The following is a 25,368-nucleotide window of genomic DNA, read 5'->3' on the forward strand; positions in this document are numbered from 1 at the left end:
AGGGGCTGGGGGCGTGGCTCAGTGGTAGAGCCCCTGCCTAGAATCCCCCAGTGAGGGGCTGGGGGCGTGGCTTAGTGGTAGAGCCCTTGCCTAGAATCCCCCAGTGAGGGGCTGGGGCATGGCTCAGTGGTAGAGCCCTTGCCTAGAATCCCCCAGTGAGGGGCTGGGGCATGGCTCAGTGGTAGAGCACCTGCCTAGCATGTGAGATGCCCTCAGTTCCATCTCCAACACTCTACAAAAGAAAAAAAGACAAAAGAAGAGAGAGACGGTAGACTCCATGCAACAATGGAGTCAGAAATGGAGAGAGGTGGCCACCAACCAAGGGATGCCAGGAAACTCCAGCTGTTGAGGGAGCAAAAGAACTCTCCCTTGGAGGCCAGGTGGAGCATGTGGCCTGCCACAGGACATGTTCCTGTGAGGGGTGACTGTTCCCCTTCTATCTGCAACGTATGGTCAGTGTGCCAGGCACAAAGGACCCTCAGGACCCAGCTCTAGTCACACAAGTCATCCAAGGCACGGAGCCAGGCTGTGTGCCTCCCCACTCTTTTTCTGTCCACAAGACAGGCATAAGGGCTCAGGAGCACCAGTCTAGTGTGGGCCACCTACAGTCACCAATGTCTGTAAGACCACCATGCCCTGCATTCCTGCCTCTCTCCTGTCCCCCACCTCCACTTCCCAAATAAGGAAATGAAGGCCTCACAGAGAGATAGACCTGGGGGGCAGGTCACAGCTACATCCACATCCCTCCCACCTACCTGTTTGGAGCCTGGGTACCAGCTCCTGTCAGCGCCGGAAGGGCCTTCCTAAGGACACTTAATGCTTGCTCCCGGCTGCTCTCCTGGGCAGGGGCATCCACAACAGGAGAGACTTTGCTGGCAGAGGTATTCATCACAGCAGAGACCCTACCAGTGTGGGCAGTCACCACAGTGGGCACCCTGCCATTTGTGGCACTCGCTACAGTGGGGACCTTGGTGGTGGGGGCATTTACCACCGTGGTGACCCTGCTATTAGTGGAATTCACCACAGTGGGGACCTTGCTGGTGGGGGCTGGGGCCGGGGCTGGGGCTGGGGAAGGGTTCTGGAAAAATTTCTCTCGGGCCTGCTGGGTCTTAGAGGCTGAGGAAGTCCAGGCTGGGGTGACCGCTGTGTTTGAAGACTCTGAGTTCAAGTTGAGCTGAGTCTTAACACCTTTTGAGGCTGTCTGCTCATGGGACCCAAGTAGGTGAGTGTTCCAAGCACTTGGGGATACAACTGGACGGGAGTTGAAGCTCGCTGGGCTGCTCTGGGCAAGCGATGACCATCCTGTTGGGGAGCTATTCGTCACATGGGTAAGAGCTTTGCTAGTCACAGAAGTAGTAGTCACTGTGCTCGTGGGTAGCCTGGACCCTGCAGAGCTCCCCATGTGGACTTGGGAGGTAGCTGGTGGCTTAAGTTCCGTCTGGACAAAACCTTTGGCGGTTGTGTTTCCTCCAGCGTGTCCCCACGCTGCTGTCCTGACCCTCACTGGTGTCCCCTCTCCATATGTCTCCGGAACAGTCTGTGAGACGCCGACTGGCCTGGTGTCTGCAGTGACACCCCCCGGTTTCCTGGAGGCCAGGTTTGATGACTTGGGGCTCACAGAGGTGACTTCTGAGCTGTGGTGGGTACAGACGAAGACACCGGGCTCTCCCGTGGCACGGTAGGCCCCCGAGTGCAGCGTGCTGGAACACTGTTTACACCTGTGAGAGGGAGCCACCGAAACTCAGAGTCTGAGCTCTTGATCAATCATTCGTTCACCCCCTGGGTTCATCCATTCCACTCTGCCAAAGGGACACAGGGCCACACTCCTGTACCCACTCCTCCAGTGGCTGACCCATCCAGCAAATGCTCCTTAGTGGTTTTAATCATCATTGTGGGTTACAGCCTCCACCCATATGCTTGTCGGGGGGGGGGGGTGCACACCACAGAATGTGCTCAAACATGTCACCGCCTGCGTGCATATGTGAAGACCACACAGTGTAACCCACTTTCAGGGGTCCAACTGCCACCAAGCTCATAAAAGATGGACATAGGATTCACTCCTTGTCCCCAAATCTAGAAGAAGATTCTGGGAAACACAAAGTAGATTATTAAGGGTCACAAAGTTTAAAACACACACACACACAAAGGGCTGAGAACAGAATTAAGTCAGTGAATCTAGAGGGACATCCCCCAGGGGACATTAAAAGAGGATATTGGGGTTCAACTGTACTGTCACCAATGGAAGATGGATGGGAGGACCACGGGAGCCAGGGAAGTGTGTGAGAAGGAAAGGTACACCCCAGCATGCAGCGGCAACCGTACCTGAAGCAGCTTCGGTGGTAGAGGCGCCCATCAGCCAGGTGCCGCTGCACAAGGTGAACATGTTTGCCACAGACCCCACAGATGCTGCTGACGGAGCTTCCCGCAGTCCCCGGAGCCTGCAGGGGATGTCGCGGTCACTGAGAGGCAGGTGACGTCTCCAGCCTCCCCCCTCTGCCCAGAGGTGACCTATGGATCCCACTTTACAGGCTGGAGAATTGAGGCCCTGGAGAGTGACTAGCCAGGGCATGGGTGTGGCTACACACTCAGGACCTTCACATTGGCCTCGTTGGAAAGAAAGAGACTGGATTCCAGAGATGCTGGCAACTCATGGTGGGGCTAGAGACAAACCTGATACCTTATAACACCCCACCAGCCTCTGGGATCAGACCAATTCCCTCTGCATCCTGGCCTGCCTTGCTCTGGCTTCATGGAACCTGTAGTAACCTCTAAGGGACAGCAGGGGGCACTCGATGTCAGCATTACAGAGCTGGCCTAGGAAGAAAGGTTCAATCCAGTGTCCCTTCCCAACCAGGAAAGAGGACAACAATCTAAATCAACCAGGAAAGGTCTAGGGTTGCAGCTCCATCCCACCTGGATGACCTCCTATGCCTCAGTTTACCCATCTGTATTATGGGAATCACAACTCTTGCCATGCTGGTCACCTCAGTGGGTGCGCTGGAGACAAAGCAAGGGAAGGGCTGCTGTACTAAGGGAGAATCCCACACTTTGTGATATACATAGGCCTCTAATGCCCACTCAATCAAGACATGCTTACAGCCTTTGGGGATGGTCTTTGTGAGCCACCTTCATTCCTCTGAACCACAGGGTTTGTCCTAGCTGGGGACAGTGGTGACCTCTGGGTTTGAGCCGGCGAGGGCAACTTGGCAGGCTGGGACAGGCCCTTCTTCTTTCCAGAAAGTTCTTCAGTCGAATCGGATGAGGGTCTCTTTATGCCAGCCATGCCCCCAACTGGCATGAGACACAGGAAACAGGGGTCAGGCGGGTCCCACTCAGAGCTTGTGCTCTCTAAGAGGTCCCTGTGCTCACAGTGAAAGGCACGGGCGTCCTGGGACAGCTGGTGAGATGCAGAGCTGGAGAAGGACAACCCCGGGGCACATGCTTCCCAGAAAACCGTGGTCTGGCCCTCACCCCCTCTCCTAGCCAACAACCCCATCTAGGGTCACGGAAAGGGACTTTTCTGTCTCCAAACCACCATTTGGAGCTGGCCCTCGGCCCAGGGGGATTCCGGAGAGTTCTAAAGCTGTAAGAGGAATGTTGTACAGGAAGCCAAGAGGCTCCCCACTCACAGGACTGACAGAAGACCCGGTTTGCCCTCCCTGCCCTGCCTGGCCATCCCTGCCTGGGCCACACAGCTTCCTTTGCCACAGTCAACCAAGCATTCATTGTACAGCCTCAGCTGGCTAAGCCCTTGGGAGTTGAGATGGGCAAAGAGGGTAGAAAGACTGGGACAAGAATGCATCTGTGCATCTAGGAGCACAGGGAGGGGGAACTCTAGGTGGGGGGAATAAGGGAGCCAGGGGTGGGGGGTGGAGGGGGGAGGCAGAGGAGGGGAGTCTCATTCTACACTTGCACAAAGGCCCTTGGTCTCCTTGGTAACAGACACATCTCCAGGAATCCACATGTGTAATCTCAGAAAGGGACCTCCCTGCATCACTGCCCACCCTAGGCTCAGTGCTCAGCCATGAGGACAGAGGATGGGAAGGGCTCCTGCAGCGTGGGCTGGTGGCCCGGACAGTGTCAGGAGTCTTGGTCATGCCCCTTGGCAAGAGAGGGCCCGTCTGGATGGGGACTCACTTGGGGACCGGCCGTGGAAGTAGTTGTAGTATTGTGACACATAGGTGAGGATGCTCAGCCGGTCTGGAACCTTCAAGGCCACCATGTCCTCAGCGTCTAGCAGGGCTGGGATGCCCAGCTGTTCCTCAGCCACTTGGAAGGCCTGGATAGGGGTGAAAATCAGCAGATAGAAGAAAGAACTACTGCTGGGCCATCAGTACCCCCCCCCTAAAAGAGGGGGGCAATAAAGCCTGCACTTCAAGTCCAAGGACTCCTAACTGAGTGGCCTTCCAGGCTAAGCTTGTCACATTTGTATAAAAGTTCAAAGTCCCAACTGGTGTTCCTCAGGAGACCAGGCCCAGGGGACTATGTTGGGGGCAGGTGCTGAAAATTGAACCCAGGGCCTCCAACATGCTAGGCAAGTGCTTTGCTACTGACCTACACCCCCAGCCCCTCCCTGGGGGATTCTAGGCAGGGGCTCTACCTGTGGCTGCTGATGCCTTCCACCCACTCAAACCCTTGTCAAACGCCAACTGTGGCTGCAGGCCTATCCACTCAGCTACTTGGGAGGCTGAGATGGGATGATTATAAGGTCAAGCATATGCTGGGCTACAGATGAGTTCAAGATCCACCAGGCCTACTTAGTAATATTAACCCAAAATAAAAGTAAAAGTGGAACTGGAGATGTGATTCAGCCTTAGAGCCCCTGCCTAGAATCCCCCAGTGAGGGGCTGGGGGCGTGGCTCAGTGGTAGAGCCCCTGCCTAGAATCCCCCAGTGAGGGGCTGGGGGCGTGGCTCAGTGGTAGAGCACCTGCCTAGAATCCCCTAGTGAGGGGCTGGGGGCTTGGCTCAGTGGTAGAGCCCCTGCCTAGAGTCCCCCAGTGAGGGGCTGGGGGCTTGGCTCAGTGGTAGAGCCCCTGCCTAGAATCCCCCAGGGAGGGGCTGGGGTGTGGCTCAGTGGTAGAGCACCTGCCTAGAATCCCCCAGTGAGGGGCTGGGGTGTGACTCAGTGATAGAGCACATGCCTAGAATGTGTGAGGCCCAGAGTTCAAGTCTTAGTACTGAAAAACAAAACACATAAAAATCTTTTTGAAAAACAATGTAGAGCCCCGCCAGCTCCCTTCAGCCCAGGGCAGAGGCACTGACATCATGGCCCTGACCCATGGTGACTAGCCACATCCTGGTGACTCCTGTAGTTCCCTTCACTGGGGCTCCTCCTCCAGACACCTGTGTGGCCTCATGTAGATCCCAAGTCAGGGTTCCAACACTGATCTCACATAGGCAGCCCCCTAACCATACTCAGACCAAACCTCAGATCTCCTCTGACCCACAGAGAAGGTCCAGGCCCTGGCCACTCCCACTGAGGGCCATGTGTGCCCTCGGTGTGACCTCCTCACCAGACACTCCTTTCTCCTGCCAAGTCTGGGCAGGAAAGCCTCTGGTCCACACTTCCGGAAGTCCAGTTTCACTGGCTTGGAAGGAAAGACCAAAGTCCTTTCTCCACCAATGCTCTGCACCTGCCTCAAGACACTGCCCCACCCACCCAGGGCCCTCAACCATGCGTCCTACCCAGCATTCCATAGCCCCAGGGCCTTTGCCCATGCAGTCACTCCAACCAGGATGACTTCCTGAGAGCATCCTCAGATCGGACAACACTATCTCCACACACCCCAGCCTCATCTCCTTAAACACAAATTCCCCTCTCATGTCCAGCGCTAGCAGAGCGGTTAACCAGCTGACCTGGCCTCCGCCACACATGGCTGTGAGCTTCTGCAATGGGGACCCCTGCATAGCCCAGTGGGAGGCTCACTTCTCCCTTCGGAACTCACTCTTTCATGCATGTGCGTGTGTACACATACATGTCCACATACATGTAGAAGCCCGGTGTCAAGAAGAGATGCTTCCCTCAATTGCTTTCTACCTTGTTTATTTTTTTTACATGCACGGGGTGCACACATGTTCAAACATGTGTGGGTGTCCATGTCATGAAGTGCATGTGTTCTATGTGCCTATGCATGCGGAGGCCAGGAGATTGGCACTCTCATCTTTCTTGATCATTTTCCACCTTATGCATTGATTCGGATCTCTAGCTTGAATTCAAAGTTAGCCAACCGGCTAGTCTGGCTAGCCAGCTTGCTCTTGAGGTCCCCTGTCTCCAGCTGCCATGCACTGGCATTACAGGACAGCTGCCCCACTCATCTGGGAGCTACACAGGTGCTGGAGATCAAAATGTAGGTCTTCATGCTTGTTCCACCAGCAGCGTATACCCCCCAGTCCTTGATGCCAGGACTAAAGCTACCATGCTTGGCCCAGAACTGAGTCTTTAACTGTATTTCACGATAATTAAGTAGCAGAGGCTACCTTGCCTGGGCAGGCGAACCATCTCATGTCTACTGATTCAGTTCTCCTCAGAGATGCCTGTGTCAGGGGCCCATGCAGACCCCCCTTGGTTTAGAGTAAGGACATACATACGTCAGTTCAAGGGATAGTGGTGCATATTTGGTAGTAGGGAGAGTTGGGTTGGCACAAAGAAGGTACTGGCCATGGAAGTACAGACTAGGTCTGAAACCAAGGGACCAAAGAAGGTGGTCTCCCAGGGGGACCAGGGAATGCTCTTGTCCACCCCCATGACTACCAGGACCCACTCTCCCACAGCCTCCTGGGGCCTTGCTCTGCCCTGGATGGACCAGCTAGGCCACCCACAGGCAAGGAGGTCGGCTGCCACCCCAGCGAGGAAGAGAGGGAGGGGGTCCATGGAGTCTAGTAGGATCAAGGTCGGAAGATGCTCTCAGAACTCAGGTTGCCCAGCTTGGAACTGGCTGAGGAGCTATGGGGGAGGCCAAATCCCCAGAATGGGACCCCTGGATAGCCCAGTGGAGGCACACACCACTGAGGTGCGGTGGTCCTTCAGACATGAAGAGGGTTGGAGGCAGAGGGCTTAGAGGACGGGGCAGTGAGCATCAGCCGCCCAACTCACCAGCTTGTTGTTCTCGTAAATGTTTTCCTTCCGGAGGGCACTGAAGTTTCTGGAAGATGAAAACATTGTGTCACAACCACAGCAACAACAATAAAAAGCCTGGTGGTGGTGGCACTCAGGAGGCAGAAGCAGGCAGATCTCTGAGTTTGAAACCAGCCTGCTCGACAGAGTGAGTTCCAGGAGAAACCCTGTCTCAAATCAAACAAATAAACAACAAACAATCATACCAAAAAAAACAAAAACAAAAAAACCCAAACCCTAGTGTCAAGCCAGGTATGCTGGTTCATGCCATTAATCCCAGCACTCAGAAGGCAGAGGCAGGAGGTTCTCTGTGAGTCCAAGGTCAACCTGGTCTCCCGAGTATCAGTACAGGCAAGTCTATATAGGGAGACCTAGTCTCAACAAAACAAAACATGTATATCCAAAGCCACTCAACTCTAAGAAGGAAGTGGGGCCTCAGGGTCATGTTGCCCAAATGAGGAAACTGAGGCTAGGAGTGTGACTGTGAATTCAACAGGTCTTGAGAAAATATAAGATGGGCAGGTATTGGCCCATGGCCAACTACGACCATAATGATACCACCGCCTGGGCACTGGTGACCCACAGTGGGTCCCCTGGACACTGGTGACTCACAGTGGGTCCCCAGCTCGGCCCTCACCTCCAGCTCCTTAGAAGGCTGATCCCTTGATTACCATCCCTACTCCCAACAGAAGTAGAAGGAGACAAATCCAGAGAGGTCCAGCCACCGGCCCAGGGTGGTCCAGCCAAGACACAGCTCAGAATAGACCCCTTTCAATGGAGAGAGGACAATGTGGGGTGAGCATGAGGCCCTGATGCAGGGACTAAAGCTGACCTGCAGAGGGATGGAGTGCCACAGTGACTCTGCCCATATTTCAATTGCTCAGCGCTTATGTTTTCACAGCACCTCCTTAAGAGGGAGCTGTTCTGAGCAGCTGATAAGCACATACTGCCTAGATGCTCACAGGTGCTGTGGGCTCGACACTGTGACTGCACAGAGGCTTCAGGTCACAGGACAGACACTCAGCCAGGAGGCAGGGACAACCATTCCATCTTTCATTCGTGGAAAGGTGTGACTTGGTGTCCACCAGAAGCCCTCACTAGTCCTCTGGAGGGCTTCAGAAACGAGTCCACATGCGACCACAAGGTCCTAGGAAGTACCCAAGGTAGGGCCCCAAGCAGCCTGGACAGTAGAAGGCACCCACCCTGTACCCAATGGGCTCCAGACTCCACGATCATGCCATAACAAGCCCTGACATGCCCCAACATGACACAACACGGCCCACCTGAAAACTGCCTTGCCTAGCCCCGTATTGACAAGAGAGGTCAGCCAGAGCCTGCTGGCATCCCAGGGGAAGCTGGTTAAAGAGTGACTGTCTGTCCATCCACTTGCAGTCTGCGGGTCCCAGGAGACAGCTGCCGCCACTTGAGTGACCTAAATTGATGGGGAAGCTTCCTGGCACAGAGGAAGGGTCTCTGACCAGACACTGTGTCCTGTTTCTTAGCATCTGCCTCTGGCAGGCCACTTCCCTTGGGACCCGAGTTTCCCCAGCGGTGAGGACAGCACTGCTTCTAAGACTGAATTCTTTTTCTTTTCCTTGCTTTTATCTTTCTATTTTTAATGTTTGTCGCGTTGTATGTACTTAGCCGGTGTGCTTGTGAGTGAACAGGCATTGGTGTACCATGCCTGTGTGTGGAGGTGTAGGTTCTCATCTACCACCATGTGGGTCCTAAGGGCCACCAGGCTTGGCAGCAAGCTCCTGTGCCCATTGAGCCAGCCCACCCCTCCCCTTTTTTGGTGGTGGTGCTGGGAGCTGAAGTTAGCGCAGGCCCTCACTTAGGCTCCACATGTTATTACTGTGCTATATTCTCTGCCTTCTGAATGTGTGTGTGTGTGTGCAAAGTTTATTTGTGTGGAGGTCAAAGGTCAGTAAGTATCCAGTGTCTTTTTCCTTGTTTGTTGGTTTGTTTGTTTGTTTTTCGAGACAGGGTTTCTCTGTGTAGCCCTGGCTGTCCTGGAACTCACTTTGTAGACCAGGCTGGTCTAGAACTCAGAAATCCGCCGCCTGCCTCTGCCTCCCGAGTGCTGGGATTAAAGGCGTGCGCCACCACGCCCGGCATTCAAGTGTCTTTTTTCAGCCGCTCTCCAGGGAACCCCAGAGAACCCCGTCTCCAACCACCACCACCCCAGCACGGAGATGACAGAGGCGCGCGTCTACACCTGCCCTTGTCCATGGGTTCTGGGCCCCAAACTCAGGTCCTCATGCATACATACGTAGCGTGCATACGTACCATACATACGTAGCGTACATACGTAGCAAATGCTTTACCAACTAACCATCTCTTTAGTCCCTCCTCCCTTCTTCCCTTCCTTCTCCCCCTCCCTCCTTCCCTGAGGTTCTGGGGACAGAGCTTAGGTCCTTACCCACACTAAAAACACCTCTTACCAGTGGGCTCCATCCCAGCCCCACATTTAAGTCTTGTTCAGGACACTGCTTGGCCAGATGGGACAGCCACGTTCCCAGGACACAGGCATGCCTCAAACAACAAAGAGGGAAGGTTCTGGGTGCCTATGGCCTGGCTCCAAAGCCAGTCTGCCAGCACGTCAGGCCTTGCCCAGTTCTCTGTCATGAGAACTCTCTGAAGCCCGGGCTGTAAGCCCATTTTATAGACCAACTAAAATGAGACTGGTTAATCCTGCCACATGGTGGGGTGGAGGGTTATAGTGGGCCCCTCCCTCCTTACAAAAACCTTCCCTTCAGCTCTCAGCCCAGCCAGCCAGCTGCCAGCTGCCCAGCCCTTCAGGAAACTCTCTGCACTTCCGGCCAGGACCACCTCCAATAACGCATCCCAGATGCCAAGACCACCCGCACAGTGAAAGGTGAGCTGCCGAATGACAAGGCAGCCACACCATGCACCTACATGGGCTCCATCCACCTGAGTCTGTCCCCAGATGCCGGGTGTCCCTAGACTGTCCAAGGACAGGCATCTGACTGTCCAGCCTGCACCCAAGAGTCCTCCAGCCACACTGGTCCCTCCCATCCCCCACCCACTTGGAAAGCATGAGCCCTTCCCCGGAGCCCAGGGTCACTGACCTAAATGGCTACTGCTAGGAGGCTGGACAACAAGCTGTGTTTTGTTTCCAAACAGAGGAGGAAGAGGCAGCTGCCGGCCTCCTGCTTCCACCCCTGTCCACCCAGGCAGTCCGCACCTCCCTGCGGCTCCATTTTGTCCTGGAGCCCACAGTTCCAGGCACACCAGAGCCTTGCAGGCCCTGACAGTGCGGCCACCCTTGAAGAAGGGGCATGGTACCCAGATTAAGACAGCGCATATGTTTCCAGCTAACTCTCAGGACCAAGTGTAAACTGCGTCCCTGGGTCTGAGAGGTTTCCATGACTACACGGAACCACTCTGGCCAGTCCCCCCAGTCACCACTGACACCAAGCCCAGCCTCAAACCAAGTTGTTCCCTGTCTCCGCCTAACACACTTGCCAGGGTCCCCTGAGGACACCCAGGTTCCCAAGTGGACGTGTGTATGCCTTTGCTTTCTCGTGCCCTGAGCTCATGTCTCCCTTGGCATGGGCTACAGACCACACCATTTCTGTCCCTGAATGCTGAGGTCTCAGTGTCCCAACACATTCCTTCATCAGAACTACTTTCTCGTTGTTTTATTATTATTATTATTATTACACACGACGTGGAGAGTGACATGCCTGTTTCAGCCCTTGTGTAGACATCAGAGGACAGCTTTGTGGAACTGGTTCTCTTCTTCCACTGTATATGGATTCTGAGGATCAAACCCAGGTCACCAGGTCTGTACAGAGAGCACCTTTACCCACTAAACCAGCTCTCTGGCCCTGGAGCTCCTGTGTGGCTTTATTTACTTATGATTTAAAGACTTATTTATCTTGCTCGCTTGTTTTGTTTTCTCAAGTCATGGCTTCTTTGTGTAGTCCTGGCTGTCCTGGAACTCACTCTGGGAGGCTACACCAGGCTAGCCTCAAGCTCTGAGATCCTCCTGCCTCGGCGCTGGGATTAAAGGGGTCTGGCCTTATTTTTTTTTTTAAAGATTTATTTATTTTATAGAAGTACACTGTAGCTGTCTTCATACACTCCAGAAGAGGGCATCAGATCTTATTACAGATGGTTGTGAGCCATCATGCGGTTGCTGGGATTTGAACTCAGGACCTCCGGAAGAGCAGTCAGTGCTCTTAACCGCTGAGCCATCTCTCCAGACCTCCGGCCTTATTTTTATTTTCTGTGTATGGGTACTTCAGCTGCATCTATGTCTTTGTACCACATGTGTGCAGTGTTCTCAGAGGTCAGAAGAAGGCATTGGATCCTCTAGAACCGGAAATATAGACAGTTGTTAGCTGCCATGTGTGTGCTGGGCATTGAACCTCCGGTTGAGCAGTCAATGATGTTTTAACCAATGAGTCATCTCTACTTCCTGTTCATTCATTTTGACATGGGATTTCACACAGCCAGGAATGGCCTCAAACTCCCTGTGTGGACAAGAATACCCCTGAGCTCCTGATCTTGCTGTGTCTACCTCCCTGACTGAGACTACAAGTTGGGGCTGACCACCCCTGCAGGAAGTCCTTCATGGCCAGCTTCCTGGTAAGCATCAGGGTCCGGTATGGGTCCGGCATCCAACTCCAAACTGAGTGCCTATAGCAGTTACTTCAAAGCTCTTGTTTGAGACAGGACTTAGCTAGCTCAGGCTAGGTTCCCTAACTGTGTTAGATAGTTTTGATGACAGAGGCAAGAGTCATCTGGGAAGAGGAACTCAGTTGACAAAATGCCTACATCAGATTGCCTGGAGGCAGACCTATGGGACATCTCCTTGATTAATGACTATGTGGTAGGTTATAGCCCATTGTGGACTGTCCGTCCGTCCCCCACACACACACATACACACACACACACACACACCCTGAGTAGGTTGTACTGGGTGCTACAAGAAAGCAGACTGAGAAAGTCATGGGAACAAGCCAGTCAGCTGCAGTCCTCCATGGCTTCTCCTTCAGTTCCTGCGTTGACTTCCCTCAGTGACCGTGTAAACTGAGAGAATAAGCCAAATAAGCCCTTTCCTCCTGTAATGGTTTAAATAGGAATGCCTCCAATCGGCCCATGTATTTGAACGCTTGGTCATTGTGGAGTGGGGTTACTTGACAGGGATGAAGGTGTGGCCTTGTTGGAATAGGTGTGTCACTGGGCTTTGGGCTTTCAAATGCCCAGTGTTGGTTAATCATCTCAGCTCTGGCTCTCTTCCTGCTGCTATGGCTTCAAATATAGATCTCTCAGCTCCTCTAGCACCACGTCTGCCTGCATGTCCTTTCCCCATGCTGACAATGGACTAAACCCCTGAACTGTAAACCAGCCCCAATTCAATGCTTTCCTTTATAAGCGATGCATAGTTATGGTGTCTCTTCATAGCAATAGAACACTGACTACGATAGCTCCCCCAGATTGCTTGTGGTCACGGTGTTTTATCACAACAACGGAAACCCGAGTTAAGACAGTAGCCAAGGATGGCCTTGAACTTCTGATCCTTCTCCCCCTACCTCCTGAGTGCTGGGATTACCAGCAGGTGCCACTGTGCTACATTCTGGAAGCCGCTCTTGCTAAAAAGCACCGCTTCCTCACACAGGCCCATGCAGTGACTACAAGCAGGAGGCCCAGCACCTCTGCCTTCCCTCTTTGTCATTACCGTCTCCTTTATTTGGTCCAATCATCTGCTGACCTCCACCCACGAAAGGTCTGTCTAAAATCTGAGTGGATTCTCTCCTCTCCATATACGGCATCTGAAGACAGAAAACCAATGCATCTGCTGCTGACTCTTACAGTCCTGTTCTAGACCCCAAAGTCACCTGAGGTTCTACATCAGTGGTCCTCAACTTGTGGGTGATGACTCCTTTGGGGGTCAAGTGTCAGATATCCTGCATATCAGATCTTTACATTATAACAGTAACAAGATGACAGCTAATGAAGTAGCAACAAAACTAATTTTACATTTGGAGGGTCACCACAACATGAGGAACTGTATTAAAGGGTCGCAGCATTAGGAAGGTTGGGAATCGCTCCGCTACTGTTGTGGAGCGAGAGAGTCCTGGGACCCCAAGGAGTAGGCCTGGAGCAAGATTGGGGTCAAGGATGTCCAAACCCCAGAAATCTCATCCCGAGATCGGCAGGAGTAGGATTGCTCACCCTTGCCCTGGGCCTGTGTGACCTGGTGCACGTAGCCATGTATCCCCCGACCCATGTCTTACCAGAGGCAGTTACTATCCTCTTTAAGGTCACATCCAGCAGCACCTAGAATTCCTTCTCATGCAAATGAGGCATCCCTAGCACCCTGGCCCTGGCCCTCTATGTACACTCACCCCAATCGCCCCTGCTCATCCCCCAAAGGTTTAAATAGCCTTTTGTTCCCTTCAATAAACGAACCAGTTCTCTGAAGCTGTTCCCGGGTAAGTGTGTTCATTACCTGCACACTCACTGCCAATCAGGATCCTCCCTGCACCCACCCTTAATGGTTAAGCTTCCCTCCCTCCCATTCAGAGCCTGGCTACCCTGAAGAAGAAAGGAGGACACAGAACGGCATACAGTCACTGCCCTAAACCTGCAGTTCTCTTGCATTGTGAGAACAGAGAGTGTCATAGGACAGACACATCCCTCATGAGGATGGTACCCATGATGATTATGGCTAAGTTGCACCCTGCAGTGTGCGTGTGCGCACTCACACACTCTCACACACACACACACACACACACACACACACGTCCTGAGAACCAGTGCAGCCCCAGAGCCATGAGGACTTCTACAGACCATCCTGCAGAGCTGGAGCTGAGATGACTAACCAGACCCCACCTCAGCCAGGTCTGCTTAGCTACAGACCTCTCACCCCTACCCTGCTTCTTTCCTCTATTTAAACCCCAAGTTCTCATCAGCATATGGAAGACAAACTGATCAAATCCTTTCTCTGCTGGTCACTGTCATCAAGCAGGGCTCTAAAATGCCAATGTCACTCTCTGAAAAGTTACCTTGGGGTGGGGGGTGGCTCTGAAGACCTGAAAAAACACAAGGACCTAAATTCAAGCCGCAGAAACCCTGTAAAAAAGCCAGGCGTGGGCCGGGTGGTGGTGGCACACACCTTTAATCCCAGCACTTGGGAGGCAGAGACAGGCGGATTTCTGAGTTCGAGGCCAGCCTGGTCTACAAAGTGAGTTCCAGAACAGCCAGGGCTATACAGAGAAACCCTGTCTCAGGAAAAAAAAAAAAAATCCAGGTATGTCAGTGTGAACTTGTAACTCCAGTGCCAGGCAGTGGGGACAGAAGGATTTCTAGGGCTTTCTGGTCAACCAGTCGAACTTACTTGGTAAGTGCCAGGCCAGTGAGAGACTCTGTCTCAAAAACAAGTCGAGGCCAGAGAGATGACTTCAGTGGTTGAGAGCCCTTGTTGCTCTCACAAAGGACCTATTCCGTTCCCAGCACCTACATGGTGGCTCACAACTATCCATAACTCCACCTCCAGAAGATCCAATGAGCTCTTCTGACCTCCACAGACACCAGACATGCACATGGTGGACAGACATACATGCATCCAAAACACTCATACAGAGAAAATCAATCTTTTAAAATTTTAAAATAAAAACAAAGTGCACAGTGCCCAAGGAGCAATGCCTTGTACATAAGATGCTTATATAACCATATGACACACTCACACACATGCATGTGCAGGAACATGTGTAGGAGCATGTGCGGAGGCATGCTCTCGAGCATACACACACACACACACATACACACTCACAGTCCCCTAGTACCTCCCAGTATACCTGGACTTGGAAACAGGATCATTCCAGATGTGATCAAGTGAACGTGGGGTCATTGGGGTAGCCTGACAGCGTAAGTGCCTGTGTCCCTACACTGAAGGACTTAGACAGAGACCAAGGCAGGAGGGTTGGACTTGGATAGAGGCACACACAGAGGCAGGAAGATGTGAGGACATGAGAGACCACAGCAGGCTGTACACAAATCAGCAGAGACATAAATGTATCTTCTCCCAGAGCCTCTGGGCTCATTTGCCCATCTTAAACCTCCAACTGCACTAAGTTTTTCCAGTACTGGTGATTGAACCTAAGGCCTCCCCCTTCGCTGGTCTCCTCCACAGAGTTACAGCCCCCAGCTGTCAGCCTCACATCCACTGAGACTGTGTCTCCCTGAACACACAGCACAGCCTGGCTTGGAACTTACTACACTACCCAAACCAACCTGGGACTCTCTTAGTGCTGGGACCACAGGCACAAAGTGACATATTTGTTAGATTCCTTTGTGTGAGAACACAAGTGAGCTCATGCATACACGTGGAGGCCAGGCGTCAATCTTGGGTGTCATTTCTCAGGAGCTGTCGATCCCACTTTTGGAGACAGGATCTCTCACTGGGGCCTGGAGCTTGCCAATTAGAACAGGCTGGCTAACCAGCAAGTCCTGGGAGCCTCTTGTCTCTGCCTCCCCAGCAATGGATTACAAGTGGACAATGCTATCCCTGGCTTCTGTACATGGGTGCTGGGGACTGAACTGGGTCCCTGAGTTTACAAAGTAAGCATTTTAGTGACTATGCCCCTCCCTCAGCCCCTATTGTATTCCATTTCATCATAAACATAATAAACTAAACCGTGGAGAATAGAGCCACCTACCAGTGTACAGATGGCCGCATAGCCCGAGGCGTGAACAACCAGACTGCCACCCATCAAACACAATCACTTCCAACCCTGTGAGCTTTGGCTGTGGAGGAAGCCAGTCTCCAGCCAGCCCTCCTAGGACCTTAGGGGACCCATTGGGAATTGTCCCCGCCCACCCCCTGCCCTTTCTAAATTCCCTAAATAGCTGATTGCATGTTCATTTATTTCCTGGAGGAAAACTCAACTATGCAGGGGTAGGCACCAGGCTGGGAGGGGAATTCCCAGCTCGGTCCTATCTCTAGGCAAACCCAGCACATCTGGAGTTAATCCCACTGGTAAGAAGGCAGAGAGAAAAGACAGCTTAGAGAGAGGCCTGCAGCTCCAAAGTGGAGAGAGAGGCTCAGGGTAAGTGTGAGACCAAGAGGAGCAAGCCCAGTGATGACAGGGAGACGGGTCTGGAGACCAGCCAGGAGACTAGCCAGAAAACCAGCCGGGAGACCTGGGGACCAGGCACAGGGAACAAGGCCTCTCTCTGGAAGGTCAGCTCCAGACTGGGTTGTCTCCTGGAAGCGGGGATAGCAGCCCCCTCCCACTGTCCTGGACAGTTTTAGCTGGAAGGCAGGGGCAGGGGTCTGGGCAGCCAGCCTCAGGCTGGAGAACAGAAGGCCTCTGTGCCCAAGCAGCTTCCTGCTGGCCAAAGCCTGTGTGGGAGGGAAGGTCAGCAGGCCTTGCCTGGTCCACTTCAGCTCTGGCCAGGGAAGCTTCAGGATAGAGCAGACCCTGTGAAAGCCCTGACCAGGAGAGTCTATAGTCTTGACAGAGTCAGAGGCACCTACCCAAGGCATCCCTACAAAGGCTACTTCAGCCACCTGCTGCTTCTAGCAGTGGCTGTAGGGACCTTGGGAACCTTCAGGTCACCCCACCAATGGCCAAGAGCCAGAAGGGTCCACAGAACTCTGGCTTTCCAGCAGGCGTGGTAGTACATACCTACAATCCCAAGCACCCTTTGTCTAAGGCAAGAGGATTGTCCCAAGTTTGAGCTACTCTAGGCTATGCAGTGAGCTCTAGAGCAGCCTGGACTATATATATATATATATATATATATATATATATATATATATATTTGAATACCCTGTCTCCATATAAACAACCCCAACCTTGGGATTCAGGGTGTGGTGCAGAATACACGAAGGCCTGGGTTCCATCCATCCCCAGCACCACATAAATTGTGCAGAGTGGTGCACACGGGGCATCCCACCACTTAGGAGATGGAGACAGGATGATCAGGAGTTCAAGGTCATTTTTGGCAACAGAGTAAATTCAAGGCTAGCCTGGACCAATTAAGACCAGTTCAACAAAAGAAAAAGAAGCCAGACGCAGTAACACACATCTCAATCCCAGCGTTGGGAGACCAAAGTAGAAGTTTAAGGCCAGCCTCATCTGCATCTTGAGTTCCTGGCCCTCAGGGATACCTGAGACTGTGTCTTGGGGAGGGGGGAGGGAGGGACAGGCATGTTGTGGTATATACCTTTAATCTTAGTACTTGGGAGGCACAGGCAGGCAGGCAGATTTCTGAATTTGAGGCCAGTTGGTCTACAGAGAGAGTTCCAGGACAGCTAGGGCTACACAGAGAAATCCTGTCTGAAACAACGACGACGACGACGACAACAACAACAACAACAACAAAGATGTAGTGAGAGAACAACAGAGAGAACAACATCAAGCAAAGGCTCTGACAGCCTAAATCCAAGCCCAGGGACCCATAAGGCTCTCTTACCAGAGGTGGGGGCTTCCCTGAAGCGACCTCCTCCACCTCTTGGCTCAGAGCCACAGGATCATATGCCCCTGACCCCATGGCTCAACTAGAGCCTCCATGGGCCGAAAGGACAACCAGCCACACTGTGTCTCCCCACTTGGGGCAGGGCTAGGCTGGGCTGGGCTGGGCTGCGCTGGGTGGCTCCCCAGCTCTCACCTGGCAGCCGCAGGGTGGCTTCATTGCGGAAATGGTCCTTGTGGGCAGGCACCTACTTAAACTCTGTGGAAAACCCAGGCTCGGAGGTGGAGCAGGAGCATGTGGCATGAGGCAGGGGGCTGGCCCAGGTGGCGTCACTGGTAAACCTATTTCCTAAGACCCGTGGGCCTATCGACGTGGGATGGACAGAGACAGCACCCGTGAGCTCACAGCCTGCAGCCTGGCCCCACCTGGCTGGCTCCATGCCCAGGCCTGCTCCCTCGCAGCTGTGCTCCACTGAGGGCCACAGGAAGCACACTCAGCAGGCAGGAGGAACCTCTGAGGTCAGACAAAGGGAAGGACTTCCTGGTGGCAAAGCTAAGGACAAGGAGACAGGATGTCCACCTTCCTGCTGCCAGAGGGTCTTCAGGGAAAGAAGTGGGCTAGAGTGCCCCCCAACCCTGCCAAGATCTGACCGAGGGGCTCCTCAGAGAGGACAGCCCCTCTCTACCCTCTCTACCTGTGGTCCATCACATTTTTCCACTCCTCTTGGTAGTTACACAACTTTGCAGTGAGACATTCCCCCACCCCAACACCCGACCCGGGCCAGAGCATGGCAGGACACAGGCTGGGAGCTTTTAAACACACACACACACACATTTGGAGTAGGAGACACATAAAACACTGTGCAGGTAAAATCCCAGCTTTGGGGAGTCAATCTCTCTCCTCCCATCATGTGGGTGAGTCCTGCAGATCCAAAGCAGGTCATCGGATTTGGAGGCAAGCCCCTTTACCCACTGAGCCATCTCACCAGTCCATGCTGGGGGGCTTTTAATACTTGGATTCCCAGGGTCTAAGTTGATCCTCCTGTACTCAGGCACGGTTTACACCAGTGCTTCTCACCCTTCCTAACAGTGGCCCTTTAATACACTTGCTCCTGTTGTGGTGACCCACAACCGTAGAATTATTTTGTTGCTACGTCATAACTATAGTTTCGCTACTGTTAATGAATCTTATCTGTGTTTTCCAATGGTCTCAGACAAGCCCTGTAAAAGGGTCCTTTGACACACCCCTCACCCCCACCAAGAAGATTGCAACCCACAGGCTGAGGGAGAAGCACAGCTTTACAGTCAATTAACTGTGATTCTTGCCACCACTGCTATTACACAATCCACACCCAGGGCTACCTGTCCTCAGATTCCCAAAGGCCAGGTATTCAGTGTGAAGGTGTAGCAGTGACATACTTGCTACAGGACAGAGGGTCCTTATCCCTCCCAGCTTCTGAAAGCCCCAGGGTGTCCCTTGTCTCCACCTCTGGACTTCCTACTTCTGTCACCTTCAAACTCCTTCCAAATGCACCCAAGCGCCTACCAAACTTCTACGATCTCCTGAGCCCACAAGGCATGCCCTTATCTGTAGGGCTCCAGATACATTGTAACCACCTCCAGGTTTCCATACCGGCTTAACTAAGAGACTTGAGCTATCAGTCCAGCTGGGGAGACCGCAAGGAAGTCAGCCGTGTGAGATAACCCTCCCAGAGTGAACTGAGCAGGCACCTCTCGTCCAGCCTCCTTCCTGTCACCAACTCTTGGTTCCCTGTTCCCCGTCATTACCTTGAACTTCTGCCTCTGAGACCAGAAGTTGCTCCCTGCACTAGATGACCTTATGCTGTATACAGTAGGCACTCATTAGATAAATGAGCAAATCTTTAACACTTGCCTGTGCCAGCATATACATGCACACACAAGTACACACACAAGTATAAATAAACATACATCTCTTCGTGTACACCTCTCCTCCTCTGTGGGGACTACATGTCAGGCCATGAGCACACATAGTCCCTGCTTCGGAGCAGAGGAAACCCCATGTCTGCAAAGGCCCTGTCCCTGTCCAATTACCAGCTGAGGCTAGTCCAGCCAAAACCCAACATCATCGTCTCCTCCACTTGAGAACTCGTCACAGAGTTCTCATATGAGCTCCCCGCTCTGCATCATCATCCAGACTCCCCCTGCACCACCGGGAGAAACCTGACTACCCACGTTTTCATCCCAAGTCCATTTTCCAAGGTCTACATTCCCAGCCCAGCATCCATCAAAACGGCTTCCTACTTTCCATATGACTGATGCCCCACTGAGCTCACACCATCCATCTCCCTGAGAGTGACTGAGGCTCATGCCATGGGGCCCTCCCAAGCAGCTCCGGGGGTTGGGGTGGGGGAATTCATAACCACAGGGCAGAAGCCTCCTTCTTGCTCAAGATTCCGGCTTCCTGAGCAGAGCAAAGCTTGGCACAAGGGAGTCTGATAGCACCAGGCCTGGCTCTTCCTGACACATTGTGTAACACGAACAATATTTGTTTGTTTTTCCTTTTCGGAGCCTCAGTTTCCCCATCTGCACAGCAAGAAGGCTGGCTGAGGTGGGCTCCACGGGTGCTGCCTGGAGCCTTACTCAGCCCTAAGACCTCCCTGGGAAACACTCCCAGACCAGCCAACTCTGCATTTATGTACCATGTACAGGAGAATGCTTTCCTCTGAAGGGCATGGGCTGTAGGTGATCTTGTCCCATTTCAGGACTCTGGTCACCAGACTAACTATGGTCCCTGTAACAGAGAGTGTTTGCTAAGCGAATAACTGAGAACAGTTTCAGTTGTGGGCCAAGGTCCTTCAACAAGACAGAGCTGGCTTGCTTCCCAACTTCCTATGCTAAGACTCTTCTATAGAAGGCTTTAGACCCCATCCCTGTCCTCTCCTACAACTTCCAAGGATGGTGGCCCAGACTCCATTGTCTCCTGTCATTCTAAGGTGCTAAAAGGCTTGCGCTTCCCTCTTTGATTGCTTTCCCAAAGATGCCTAGACAAATTAGAGGAGGGGCAGTAATCCCACTAGAAGCCTCAAATGGCCCTGATCTTGGGGCCAGACCTCAGACCCCCAGGAGCTGTTCCTTTGCCCTTTCTCAGGGAGCTTGGGGAAGGCGGACGCTGCCCTGAGTCACCACTGACTAAGCCGGCTGGACAGCCCATGTCCTGGCCCCTGGCCCAGCTGCACTTGGTGGCCTGCACAGAGGCTACTTGACTGCCACAGCCTTGGAGACCACCAAATAGGCTGTACCTGCAGGTCTCTGCTCTACCCCGGGTGGCCCATCTGAGAGGGGTGTGTCTGAAACCTCTGACCCGGATCCCAAGGCAGGCGTGGCCTCAGTTTCCCGTTTGCAGCGGCATATCAGAGCCCGACAGAGGGGTCAAAGAGCACTCACATAAGGTCAGGCCGGTGTCGGTGCAAGATAGCGCAGAAGGCCAGGCCATCGCGGAACGAGGTGGTCATGTTGGTGATGCTCACGTCCCGGTAGCCCTCGCACTGCTGCCGGCACCATTCTTGCAGGGCCTTGATGGCGGCCATATGGGCGGCAGGACGGGCTGGCGGCTCGAGGAGCTGGCTACAGGCCCCTCTTGGGCCCGAGACACGCAGGAGGCCCGGACCCGCCGACCACCAGCCGGGTTGGAAGAAGAGAACACCGGGAGACCGGCGCCCCACACACACTCTTGACGCCTGCGAGGCCGCCGGCCCCGCCCCCTGGAGGCCCCGCCTCTTCAGACCCGCCCCCATAAGATCACGCCCCTTGAAGGCCTGGCTCACCAGCTCCAAGCTCCACACAGGCTCCTTGTTCCGGCCGCACCGCCCCAGTTTGGCCAGGCCACACCCACGCCCCACAAAGGGCACGCCCACATAAGACCACGCCCCCTCTTTCCTGGGACTTGGAGAATAGGGGCCCGGTACTCTGGGCGTCGGCTCCCGCCTTGGCCTTCAGCCATAACTCCCAGCAGAGGCGTCGGGGTTTTCTTTTTTGTTTTCCTTGAGACCGGGACCAATGTAGCTCACATTGGCCTCTAGTTTATTATATAAGCAAAGATGACCTTGTGCTTCTGATTCCCCAGCCTCCACCTCCTTTACTGCTCTCGGATTACAGGCTTGTGCCCCACACCATGCCTGGTTTATGCAGCACTGTGTATGGACCCTGAGGCTTCCTGCATGCCAGGCAAGCATACCACCAGCTGAGCTACACTCCCAGCTACAGTTCTCTTTCTTAATTTCAATTCTATCTTATGCATATGGACTTTAGCCTGAAAGTGTATCTGCACCCCTTGTGTGTCTGGTTCCCCGGGAGACCTGAAGAAGGCCCCTGCTCTTCTAGAATCAGAGTTGGAGCGGGTTGTGCTGCCATGTGGGTGCTGGAAACTAAACCCCAGGACTTCTGGAAGAGCAGCAAATGCTCTTAACCACTGCCTCAACCATCCTCCTGCCTCAACCTCTAGAGTTGGCAGCCTGTTGACAAGTGGGAAAACAGGGGCTAGGATAGATGCAACCTCTGAGGAGTGTCCCTTTTCAGGGTCTACAAAGCTGTCTGGTTGGAAGCTGGGGTGGACCTTGCTGAGTGGAGTGCTTTCCCATCAGACAGATACTGGTCGTGATGGCACACACCTGGAATCCCAGCCCTCAGCTGGGAGAAGGTGGAAGATCAGAAATCCAAGCTTATCCCAGGATACATATGGGGTGCAAGACCCTGTCTCAAACTAAAATACTGTCTGCTTTCCCTTCACCCTCAGGGGTGCCAAGCCAGCCAGAATAACCCCTCTACATTCACAGAGGAGGAAACGAAGGCTGTAGGGGCACGCTCCAGGGGTCTTGAGACAGGAGACTCTTAGCCTCTTTCAAGTCTCTGAGGATGCCAGGGGTGATTAAGGAAAGTACCTCTCCCAGGTCCTCAGTTAGAGCCAGAGGTTGCCCTGAATGTTCTTTTGTTGTTTTGTTTTGTTTTGTTTCTGAGACAGAATTTCTATGTGTAGCCCTGGCTATCCTGGAACTCACTCTGTAGACCAGGCTGGCCTCAAACTCACAGAGAACCACCTGCTTCTTCCTCAAGTGCTAGAATTAAAGGTATGTGCCACCTCTGCCCAGCTTTGTTCTTCCGCACCCTCAGGAATCTATATGTCATCAGATGGACCGGACTATGACAGCAACAGTGTGAACCGGCCCTTCCCAGCTGGGCCCCAGGGCTTGTCTAGGCAGGATCATTAGGAAGGTAGGTGTTTTCCCAAAAATGGCATCTGGCTTGGAGCCAGGTGCCGTCTCTACCAGGAGTGAAAACAGGTTTTCTGTGCCCAAGCTGTGGGCTGGCATCAAGGAGGCACCTGGGTACAGGCAGCAGGTGTGGGGCTGGCAGGTGGGCAGCAAGATCCTCATCCCAACTCGAGAGGGCACAAGGCTGTCCCTGGGATTATAGCCCCAACCCTTGCCCAGTGGAAGCAGCTGACCTGCCCGAGAGTTCTCGCCAGGGGGACAAAGTGCAGTATCACACCCCATTCAGCTAGAGCCTGGTCCCGGAACCAGGTTTTCCTGACCCTCTGGGCAGCAGTTACAAGAACCGGAAAAGCTGGTAAGGAAGGTAACTGCCAAGATGCGGGGAGAAAGGGTGTGCAAACGGAGGGAGGGCCATGCCAGGGTCTGAGTTCTAATGTCAGCTCCAGGGTCACCATGTGACCAGCCTCTTCACACTCCCCACCCTCAGCTCCTGCCACCACGGGAGCTTGAGGACAGTATTCGTGACAGTCCCCTGGGGCCACTAATCATGTCACCACCAGCACCTCATAGAGCCTGCCTTTCTAGAGTCCCCCAAACCAAAACACCCCAATCTGCCCACCACTGTGAGCCTTCCCACATGCTCTCCCAGGGGCTTAGTCCACCCTACTCCACCTTGCAGACCTCCTTCAATGTTCCACAAGTCCCTCTTGCCAACTCTCCTCTGAATAAAGTCCAGGAACCTTATCAGCCACCAGAACCTGCCAGCCCCGCTTATCGTGACTCTGCAGGCCACACCCTGCCATGTTCCCTCTGGGCCTTGGTTCTCCAGCTGACTTCAAGAGCCCACTGTGCAACTCCACCAGGCCACTGAAGTCATTTGGGTGCTCTTCTTGGCTCCTCCCACCTCCCTTCCAGCCCTCATATAGCTGGTGCTCCCCCTCCAACCAGAAGCCTCTGGCCCCAGTCTGAGAAAACTTTTCCCATCCTGTCACCTCTGCCCTGGTGGCATCTAGCCCCAGCTTTCACTAAGACGACTTTCCTCAGTGACAGCCATTGTCTGAGGTAACAAACCGTGGACCTGCCCTGGGAGGCCAGGAAAATGGGCATCAAACCTACTGCCTGGGCTGGAGAGATGGCTCAGTGGTTAAGAGCACCGACTGCTCTTCCAGAGGTCCTGAGTTCAATTCCCAGCAACCACATAGTGGCTCACAACCATCTATAATAGGATACCCTCTTCTGGTGTGTCTGAAGAGAGCAATGGTGGTGTAATCATATGCATAAAATAAATAAATCTTTAAAAGAAAAAAACCTTCAGCCTTAGTGTCTCGTGCTGTCTCCCACAGAGAAAGCATAGCTGTCTCCCACAGGGGAGCATGCACACAGTAGGCGCTCAATGAATTCATGTGCTTACACTTGAGTCTTTATTCCTCACAATGACCTCCTGGGTGGTGGTAGAGTGTATTGGACCCTTTAGGACATTTGCTAATTACACTCTAAGAGTGGCAGAGACACTGTGAGAGGGACACACAGAGAGAAAGGCAGAGACAGAGAGACAAAGACACAGGGAGACTGAGAAGCAGGCACACGGGAGAGAAAGAAACAGAGACTAGGGAGATAATGTGCGGAAGAGTGATCGACTTCCGTTCCTGCAGAGGACCCCGGGATATGTGTGCAGCAACCAAGCGGTGATTCCCAACTGTCTGTAACTCCAGTTACAGGAGACTTGACTTTTGTCTTGTTTTTGGTTTAGTTTTTGAGACAGGGTTTCTCTGCATAGCCCTGGCTGTCCTGGAACTCACTCTGTAGACCAGGATGGCCTTGAACTCAGAAATCCACCTGCCTCTGTCTCCCAAGTGCTGGGACTAAAGGCCTGTGCCACCACTGCCCAGCGACTTTTTTTAAAGTATGTAAAATAATAGGAGCTGGAGAGATGGCTCAGTGAGTGGTTAAGAGCACCAGCCACTCTTCCAGAGGACTTGGGTTTGATTCTCAGCGCCCACATGGTGGCTCACAATTGTCTAACTGTATCCCAGACCCAGGGGAGCCGATGTCCTCTTTGGACATCAGTGTGCACTTGTCATCTGACATGACTTCCTGGAGAGACACATGTGTCTACTTACCTCCAATAGGGAACCCACTGCAGACCAAAGCATGGACACCACCGAAGTCCAACTCGGTGACCCCCATGAGCTTTATTGGGGTTACTTACAGAAATATGGGTGAGGGGTTACAGGAGCAGAAATGACTCAAAGACTCAAATGACCAAAGCATGGGGGATGGGTCACGAGGGCTGAGGACCCGCAGCACGTCGCCGCACAGCCTGCAGGCAGCTCAACTGGCTGAAGAGTGTCCTTTCCAAGTGACTCAGTCCACACCACTTCCGAGGCAGCTGGTCCAGTCTGGGAGTCTTCTTCACAGTTTGGCTTGTCTCCAAATGATGGGAGGGGCTGGCCTAGTGAATCTGATCAGTTTCAGGGACTTCAGGAAGCTACATGGAGTTGTTCACCTTCTGTCTTTTTTTTTTTTTTTTTTTTTTTTTTTTTTTTTTTT

The 25,368-nt window shown here is 53.2% G+C and overlaps 1 protein-coding gene across 2 annotated transcripts in view; it reads right to left on the reverse strand.

The window, feature by feature from the left end:
- Micall2 (MICAL like 2) overlaps positions 1–23,538 on the reverse strand; it is a 31,643-nt gene extending 8,105 nt beyond the window's left edge. Inside the window, exons 1-6 of one of the 2 annotated variants that reach the window (XM_029477010.1) lie at positions 23,500–23,538; positions 7,095–7,143; positions 4,138–4,279; positions 3,098–3,291; positions 2,323–2,438; positions 756–1,718 (exon numbers count right to left, since the gene is read on the reverse strand). In XM_029477010.1, the coding sequence (XP_029332870.1) occupies positions 756–1,718; positions 2,323–2,438; positions 3,098–3,291; positions 4,138–4,222 (1,358 nt within the window). In that variant the 5' untranslated portion in view covers positions 4,223–4,279; positions 7,095–7,143; positions 23,500–23,538. Of the gene's footprint in view, positions 1–755; positions 1,719–2,322; positions 2,439–3,097; positions 3,292–4,137; positions 4,280–7,094; positions 7,144–20,995; positions 21,277–23,499 lie in introns of those variants that run through there. The other variant, XM_021163326.2, reaches the window with a different exon arrangement.
- Between the last annotated feature and the right edge of the window lie 1,830 nt (positions 23,539–25,368).

This window comes from Mus caroli, chromosome 5 (genome assembly GCF_900094665.2).
Source record: "Mus caroli chromosome 5, CAROLI_EIJ_v1.1, whole genome shotgun sequence".
Classification (NCBI taxonomy): Eukaryota; Metazoa; Chordata; class Mammalia; order Rodentia; family Muridae; genus Mus; species Mus caroli.